Source organism: Orbicella franksi, chromosome 3 (genome assembly GCF_964199315.1).
Source record: "Orbicella franksi chromosome 3, jaOrbFran1.1, whole genome shotgun sequence".
NCBI classification, from domain to species: domain Eukaryota; kingdom Metazoa; phylum Cnidaria; class Anthozoa; order Scleractinia; family Merulinidae; genus Orbicella; species Orbicella franksi.
The window spans coordinates 26124733-26134013 of NC_138147.1; the positions used below are offsets into that span (position 1 = coordinate 26124733).

At 38.0% G+C, this 9281-nt stretch overlaps 1 protein-coding gene across 2 annotated transcripts in view; it reads left to right on the plus strand.

Annotated features, from left to right (window-relative positions):
• The first annotated feature begins 861 nt into the window (after positions 1-861).
• Positions 862-9281, plus strand: part of LOC145482791 (ephrin type-A receptor 2-like) — a 10396-nt gene continuing 1976 nt past the window's right edge. The window contains exons 1-6 of one of the 2 annotated variants that reach the window (XM_081461424.1): positions 862-941; positions 1033-1161; positions 1286-1365; positions 7000-7654; positions 8148-8300; positions 8844-9281. In XM_081461424.1, coding sequence (XP_081317550.1) covers positions 1074-1161; positions 1286-1365; positions 7000-7654; positions 8148-8300; positions 8844-9281 — 1414 coding nt within the window. In that variant the 5' untranslated portion in view covers positions 862-941; positions 1033-1073. Of the gene's footprint in view, positions 1162-1285; positions 1366-6999; positions 7655-8147; positions 8301-8843 lie in introns of both variants that reach the window. The other variant, XM_081461423.1, reaches the window with a different exon arrangement.

Here is a 9281-nt window from a genome sequence, read left to right on the forward strand (position 1 = left end):
AGTAGTCTGACAGTACTCCCGTTGAACGTCTAAGACTGAACATTTCCATCGCTTTTTTTTCTTTTTTCCTTTTTTTTCCCTATGTGACATGGAATCTCTTGATATACAACTGTGTAAACGCAATTCCTGAGCATTTGAGTAGTTTTATCTATCCGGTTATACAGTTTTTATCTCGGTTATACAGTTTTTATCTCGGTTATACAGTTTTTGTGTTTGTATTACGAGAGTAAATACAGTGTATTCGCTCAGCCTTAACCACAGCAAGTATTTCTTCTTCAAGTTTCGCTCATGTACTTTACGTGAAGGATAAGGAAAGATAAGCAACAGCTATTTAGCACCGTTGAACAAGCAATCTGGCTAAAATTATATCAAAAAAAAAGTTATTAGGAAGATAATAAAAATGTTCTTTTTTTTCACTAATGTATGTCATTATGATCTGTAAAAGCATATCAAAGGACTTGAAATAAAATGAATAACTACGACAACTTAAGAATTAAGCTAATGATGCATTTATAAAGGAGCAGTTTTTAAAAGAGCGATTTCCCGAGGGGCTATTAGTGCGTAAAACATTGCTTAAAGAACGACTTACCAACCCAAACATTCTTAACTTGTGCACTCTGGTTTTAGGATATCGCCGTTATTTAATTCTTAGTGGATGACGCTGAGCAAAGAGCAATCCAACTGCCATTTCAGGTTTACTTCAGCGTCAAAGTGCAATACGGTTTTTATTACCTGTTCCACGGTCCACTTACCATTTTCAACTCAATCAATTACATCACTCCAAACAAGTCACCTTCCGACGTGTTTTAATTAGGTATTAGCGTTTAATTTGCATAATCCGTGAATACAAAAGTCGGGATTCTAAAACAGGACGGCTCAGTCTTTATGGTATTTTAGTGGTGCCGACTGTGCTTGATTGTTGATTCAGTGAGGACATCAAGGTACGGCTTTTGTCTGCCTTAAGGTTGCAATCAATTTAAGGGAGAAAGTAGTTACTAAGCCGATTTATTTTCAATCTTCGATCGCTTCAAGACACCAAAAGCTTTTCGCTCTGAGGTGTTGAAACTGCCAGTATGAAGGCAAAGACGTATCGAAGGGCTCTCAGTGTGGTGCTTATTGTTTTCCTTTATCATGTACATTTCAAGGCCCTGGGGGAGAGAGGTTGGTACAAACACACAGTTCTGCTTATCCATTGACTCTCAACGCATTTTTTCTAACTTAAATCAGTGTTAAACTAATCACTTGCCGACATTGTTTAATGAATTTATGTTTCATTACGTTGTAGCTATTCTACTTTACAAAGATCAGGCATCACCGTCTTCCTGGCAGTGGCTGACACGCTTTGAATTTGGCTCATTTTCCGGGGTAAGTCTAAGCATAAAACGGAAGAAAAGATTTAATGCTATAGCGTTTCCATGTCATTGTAATTCTGCGCTTTTCACACTTTTTTGTTAAGTACGTTGCTAAGAGAGATCACGTCTTATGCAAGAATTTTGTGAAATCCGCGTTTTTAATTCTGTCGACCTTTGTTTCCTATTTTCACTCAAGCTAGAGATATCGATTTGAGGTCGTCATTAACTATTTGGAACATGATTTCTCAACGAAACGAGGTATTATATTCAGTAAAACACAGATTTTCTGAGTAAACACGAAAAAACGCGGATGATAACCAGTTTGTTTGCACTGGGCTAAGGACGTCGAAGATAAACAGTTGTGGATAACATTTATGACAAGTTTCAATGCATCTCAACATCTCAAGCCATTTTATATAAAGAGTTTGACTCAACGTCACGTCTCCGACATGCACAGCTAATGTTGGCGGCAACAGTAACTATAATAAATGAGCTAATTTACTTTGGTCAAGTAAATGTATAATTACGTTGTATCCGGTATTCCGCAAAGTGAAATACCGGATACGTGCAAATAAAATCGTCATTACAAACCAAGCTTTATTTATTTTGTAACTTAATTTCACATGTAATACTTCGAAGTGGATTTCATTTCGTACGTGGATACTAACATTGCTTTGCACATGACGATAATAACAGTGATATTATATGGGTGATAACGACTGCCATGTTGATAGACGTATTGGCCTCTCATGTTACAAAAGAAAATATCCTCAAAGAATATGTCGTCTGAAACAAGTGCGTCATCACGTTTGTCGGAGGAAGAATGGATACCTGTAACTGCAACAAAGGAAAATAAAACGGAATTTCACAATGCGCGAATTCGCAAAATTTATGAGATAAACCCAACCGAGAAATGCGCGTCGATTAAACGAGATAGTTTGCTATAGAAGAAAGCAACAAGTGATTCAAAGTTCTTCACTGATTGTGACCCCTGTAGATCTATGAAAAGACGCATGTTACGAAATTTGATTTAAAGATTTGTTTGCGACCAAGAAAGCTAGAAAATCGAGGAAGAGTCGAAATTATGGCCTCCTGGGTATATTGTTTACCCAACCAACCTAGAAACGCAGTCAAATAAAGTTTTCTTGTTGACTTTCTAAAACATAATTCCGTTTGTTGTGTTTTCCAAATCATCGCAAATGAATCAACGGTCTCAAACGATCTGTGTCCATTTTGCTGTAGCTTTAAACTTCATGAGACCGAAAAAGGCAGTCTTTACTAAATCACGAAGGCCTCCATTGGTGGTTTAAATCTCTATTAATTACCATCGACACCTTACAGTTCGCAAGACTATTGTATTTTTTCAAATATGGTAATGTTCGCAGGAGTTGTAATAGAATTATTTTGTAAGGGTTACAATGCACACAGGTCAACAAAGTCAAATCAATATCATTCAAATTCCTTTCGTAAACGAAGAGTTAAAAACTACCTTTTTTCATCCCTTCTGTCGAACAGCGAATTTGATTCACAAACAATAAATACTTGGGAGCGTCAAATTGATCTGCCCTAGGAAATAGGTTCTGTTTGCCTAACTGACGTCGCGAAAATATCTTGCCCATGTTAACATTTAGTTTCTTTGTATTGCGACCTCATTTGTTGTACATTGACGCAATGGCATCTTGCGGGCTATTGACTCACGTGCTAAAAGGCAAATAACTACATGACAAAAGACATGAGAGCAAATTTGCTTTCTTTCTTTTCCTTTTGAAACCAGGTCCACTATTAAACAAACACACTGGAGGTAATCAAGATTATTGAACATGTTATCTGTCGATTCTGCACGCAATGTGAACCTGGCTTGTTTGCCTGTTGTCTTTCTCATATGATTCGTAAATGTTGCTGGAAAACCTCACCAATGTAAAAAATGTACTTAACATATTTGAATATCGTTGAGCATATCTTTTATTTAAAGGCACCAGATTGGTAGTTGTCCACTTTCCATCCCATTGAGTCGTTTCCAATCCAATGCATCTCAAACAAAACAGACTTTTTCCGTTCAGTCAGCGCTTCTTTTATCCATACCTATCCGTTTCATTGCAGACTTCTTGTTCTCGAATTAAGCTAGATAGTTGAGCATTATAGCAAACCAAACCTGATGTATAATTATTTATTACTAATATTTCTTCATTCACTTGCAATGACGCAATTCCGTGTTCGGTAAGAGATACTAAATCCTTTAATCAGTTCTTTTTGTTTTTGGTTCACTAATGGAGGCGTTTCCTTTTCAGAGAGACCACTTTCTATAAATTAAGGCTCAAAGCACGTTTGACCTGCGGCAATTAGTGCGCGCTGTTATTCACACACGTTGACGTAGTCGAAGATTAATTTGGTACACGCCCGCACTGAAAGGTTCTTAGGTTGACGTTCACATTCAATGCAGTCAACCTTTATACAAACGCTTGAACTGATCAAAGCTACAATTGAAGCTTTCAGTGGACAGTTTTGTAGTTTCATCATTTTCTGACAAGCAGTTACATCTGCGAGAGACTATCTTAATTTCTGATACTGTGAATTGGCCATGGACGGATCATTGTGGTGTCTTTGATTGGAACCGTAAGAATGTGTTAAGCCAGGAATTTAATTAAACTTCTACAATTCTTCCACCGACCCCCTGCTATGAATGGCATCTGGCAAAGTCATTCTTCTGAAATGTCGGTACACTGTTCTTCTTCCATCTCGGTAGCATTTTATTAGTTATCCTGTTTTTTTGTTTGTTTTTTTTTTGTTTTTTTTTTTGGGTTTTTGTTTTTCCGATGTTGTTTAGCAACCAATTCCCAGACAGTGACCATTTTACACCGACTGAGATTACAGACGCGTACGCAACCTTTTTGAAGAGGAACAGATTATCTAATTAGCTATCAACGCCATCATATTCTAAATGAATTGAATGCTCGGTTAGCATTGTGGTGTATAAAAATGAACTATTAGTTAAAACTACGCTGTTGGTGTGCGATTCACTGGCGATTCAAATCGCTTCTCCCAAATTATGAATATAATAGAAACGAAATTTCAGTAAGATTGCCCGATTGTTCCCTTTCTCGCTTGTTTTAAATACTTGAAAAGAGTTAGCTAACGAAATGAATTAATTTTACCGGCGTAGAACATTTCTCTAATAAAAAGGTAGTCCTACGTTTAACTTGCTTTTTGAAATGTTTCGTTCCCTTCTCCAGCATAGGGACATGCCGTCATTCATCACCAACCAAATCAGGTAGAGTTAATTAAAACGAGCACCAAACCCCAATGACCTCCAACCGTTAAAAAAATAGCGCATGCATTGTTTCAACCTTTGAGTCGACTGACGAAGACCGACTTTTAAATTGCAACCTTCCAAACAAAAGCTATTGAGTATCATGGTACAAATGGTAGTCCTGACTTTCAAGGAAACCCTAGTATGGGAATATTTTCAAGTGATACTATCGAACCGCGCGCTCACGTGATACTGCTTATATTGAGTATCATGGTACAAATGGTAGTCCTGACTTTCAAGGAAACCCTAGTATGGGGTGATACTGCTTATTCATTGACAAAATTAATTTAGCTTTAATTGGGTAGATTTGACCAAATTGTTCAAGCATTAAAATGAAAAACTATCAAATGGTACATGTACATCTTGCTCTGGAGTTTAACCTGAAGCATTCCAGTAAAAACCATACTTAGCTGTAACTAACGATCACTAACTGCAGTTCTGCTGTATATTTCAATTCATGCAAGGTCATTTGATTTCCATATCCACGTCCACTAATTGGGCGACCATACAAACTCAATTAGCCTTAAGCATGTTCATTCCAAGTAATCAATCATGGACAATTAGCTAGAGACACAAGTGTTTGTGTATAAACGGACCTTGGTGCAAAAGATGGACATTACTTGCACATTTTTTTTTTCCAGGCTAGGTAGAGTTCCTGATAATAAAATTGCTTTCCTTCTAATCTTGTTACTAATGGTGCTTTTAATTAAGGACAAAAAATAGTCCCAATACATAGGAGGTTCCTGACTATGATGCCAACGGGTATTTGATTAAGGTCTATTATTGCCAAATAAACTTGACGATAAGCTAAATATTCGCTACGTTCTTGGGGTTAAACATGTAAGAAAAGAATGCCAACTGCTAATTCCTCTCTTGGGAATCACGACTCCTCGCAGTCTGGAAGGTTTTGTTTACGCAAAATTTTTTTTGGGCCAGATGGGAGTATGGTGTCGGTATCACATAAAAAAAGAAAGCTTAATCCATCGTATTAAATATCCATTAGTGTCTATTTAGTACTTTCTTTCTGAGTTCAAATCAAAGTAAGCAAGTGCACGTAATGGATAGCTAAAGGGTGTGATAGAATTCTTAGCTGTTTTCGTTGACTCACACTTTTCGAGTATGCCATAGCTATATACTAAAACGTTTCTTAAACCAAGATGGCGTTTCAAATTTGGAAGACTCATTAAGCTACAGCACATGATTACGTAACTTAATGACCGTTCCTTTTCATGGGGTTAATTTGTAGAAGTAAGTGTGGTTAACTAATTTCTCTTTTATATACCTTGTGCTTCCAAACATGAAGGTTTTGTTACGTGCATGCAAAATACTTGATGCTTTGTTTGTTTGTTTGTTTGTTTTCACATAGCTAATGCGAACAACGCTTAGAAAAAGCAGAGAGGTGTTTATGTCATACTTTTTCGTGCTCCTTCCTTCCACCATTCTTAGTCAGGGAACCTTAGACGTCCGATCAACTCATAACTTAATTACATTTATCGTCTTCGCGTCCATTCTATGTACGTTGTCTAGATCCGCACTTCTTCCGATGATACAATCATGTTCTTGATTCCATTAACCAACCCACGTACATCGAATTATTATTATTATTATTTGTTTTTAACCGAACATGAAAATAAAGTTACTTATTATATGGCTAGCTGTCTTATCTGTTTTTGCGAATTTATGGACCTCGACTCCGTCTCGGTCCATGAACACGCAAAAAAAGAACTTGGCCAATATCCAGCCATCTTGACCTCAAACTTGGTCAATAACCCATTCATATTTGCTGAAAGAAAAACATCAACAACGACAATTCTTTACTACCTTGCTATGATTCCAATAGCAAAGATTCCAAAAGCTAATTTTAGGAGTATCTGGCCGTGCCTAAGCCAGATGGAAAATTCGATTTCTCAACGTCCTTGAAGGATATATTGTGTAGACTTTACTTTATAGGTGCAAGATGAGTGATCACATCTAATTAAGCTAACTCCGAGTTAGACTTGCGTAATAACTTAAAATTTTCAACGGACTAATAATGACGGCATTCCGTTCAAAAGTGATTTGAGTTCGTTATTCAATACGTAAATGTATGTAAAAACGTCGTTTCTTCGCAGTTCGAATTAAGAACATTTCAAGTTGCACACAGCCAGCTTCACTCATCCATCAACCTTCAATTCACCTTACCCTCACTCCTAAAATCTATGGTACAAGTTCTTTTGCATTGACGAAAAGTGAAAGTAACTTTTTAATTCCAAGTCGACACCATTTCGATTGTCACGCTTTGCTTGAATTTTTTTTAATCAAACGCTTTTTATTCAATGCGTTTTTTTTTTTCGATTTCAGTGGTCGCAAGATGGTAACAGTGGAGGCTACACTGTGTGCGATATTTCAGAAACAGCAACGAACGATACCAACAGCTGGCTCGTCTCGGACTACGTTGACTTGCAAAGCGCCAACGAGGTCCACATGGGTCTTACATTCACTGCCAGGCAATGCCCTGCGGAGCTTACTTACTGCAAACAGAGCTTCAAAGTGTATGTGCTACATACCCATGGACCCGTACCCGGTGGGATTACAACGAAGGAAATTGAATCAGGAAATTTCACTTTAATCGATTCAGTTAATGCTACGTATCTTTGGACGCCTAGGCAGACACCTCAAATAAATCAAGCTAATACGAGTTTCCTTGCCAATGGTAGTGGCGCCTACTTTGCGTTTCAGGACACGGGTGCTTGCTTAGCGCTCACGTCCGTCTTGGTATCATACACGTACTGCCCTAGCATTGTGCACAATGGCGTAGTGTTCAAGATGGTGGTCGCACCCCCTTCTGACCAGCAGAACATTACTGTTAACGGTAACTGCTCCGAAAAGGCTTCTCCGTATCCCATCAACAGTACACTTGCCATGGCGTGTCTTAATTCTGGGCAATGGGCGACAGATGTCAAAGTTACATGTAAATGCACTGCTGGATATGAGCTAGTTGAGGACAGCTGTACTGGTGAGATTAACTTCCCTGACTTTTATTTGTGCTCCTGTGCTACTTCCACATATTATTTTGTTTGCTTTGTTTTTTCTGTTTTTGTTTTTGTTTGTTTGTTTGTCTTTGTGCCAAAATTCTATGCTCATTTGTAGCCCCGAGAGATTAGCATGTATGAAGTAGTATGAATTAAAGTATGAATTGTGATCAATGCCGGAATCTTTATTCACTATTTTTTTTTTTTTTTTTTTTTTTTTTTGATGGCAGCGACCAGTAAAATGAGTTCAGAGAGTTCTAGTTTAATGGCGCCATATCGCAAAGGGACTATTAACGGCCACCATACGAACATACACTTGTATTTATTAGATAAATGAATTTAACCGCACTTCTTGCCATGATAGGCTCTTAATCTGCCAGTCCTTTCGGCATTGTTAGCCAGTATTATATATTATTAGCCAATTTAAATGATGTCTTTCACGAAGTTATCCTGAGACTCTTGACATTGCCATTTCAGAATGCAAAGCAGGTTATTACAAGGAGTCAGTTGGCAATGATCAATGTATCTCATGTCCCTCCAACAGTGTGCCAAGTCACACTCATGTTTCCTGCTCCTGCCAAAGTGGCTTTTACAGGGCGCCCCAAGACGCAATCAGCGATGGCTGCACAGGTAGACATTCGCCCACTGCATAACATTGTAAGGGTTAACGCTTACCGCTTTCTAGACCAAATAATAATAATAATAATAATAATAATAATAATAATAATAAAGCGCTGGGAGGAATCATTTTATCCGCCTAAGCTAGTGTTAAACAAAGAAGGCAAAGTGGATAAAAACTGCAAGGCCAAATTTACTGGCTGGATATTGTATTTGACACGAGAGGTAGATGCATTATTGACTGTGTTGGGAATAGTTCACTGTTTTGCTTTGCTTTGCTTTGATTTTTTTCTGATTAAACTGTTTTCCTCCTATGCATGCACTAGGTACTGCTTCCATTTCAAACGAATTTAAAGTTGATAGTGAAAAACTAAAGGCTTTTTTTTGCCTCATGAATGATCCATTACAGGTTTAACTGTTATGGGATTTTTTTGCACTGAGATGATTTCAGTGCTATTTATAAGACAACTAGTAAACGGGTTTCCCTTCTTTAAAACCTCGTCGAGCATTCATTTTTCTCCTTATGTGACCACCTCCTTTTTTCAACATTACCAGCTCCTCCTTCAGCACCAACAAATGTCAACGTTACAGTCGCGACAGAAAGTGTTGTCGTGGTGACATGGTCTCGGCCTTCGTATGATGGAGGGCGCACAGACCTTTCATACGATTTGCAATGCAGTGCATGCTCAAATATTGGCTTCTGTTCAAGCAATTGTTCTGGAGTGCAGTTTTGGCCTTCAGCTGAGAATCTTGGTACAACTCAAGTAACGATCTCTAACCTTAATCCGGCAGCGTTGTACAATATAACTGTGATTTCAAAAAATGGGGTCAGTGAACAGGCCGGAGCATCGTCAGTTGGATATTCTCATAAAACATTCTCCTTGACAACGCCTACAACGAGAATTCCAGAAAGTTCCACCACGTTAGTGGCAGTCACGGAACCGACAACTACTGGAGAAATTCCCAGTCACGAGAATATAACGACTGTGGGAG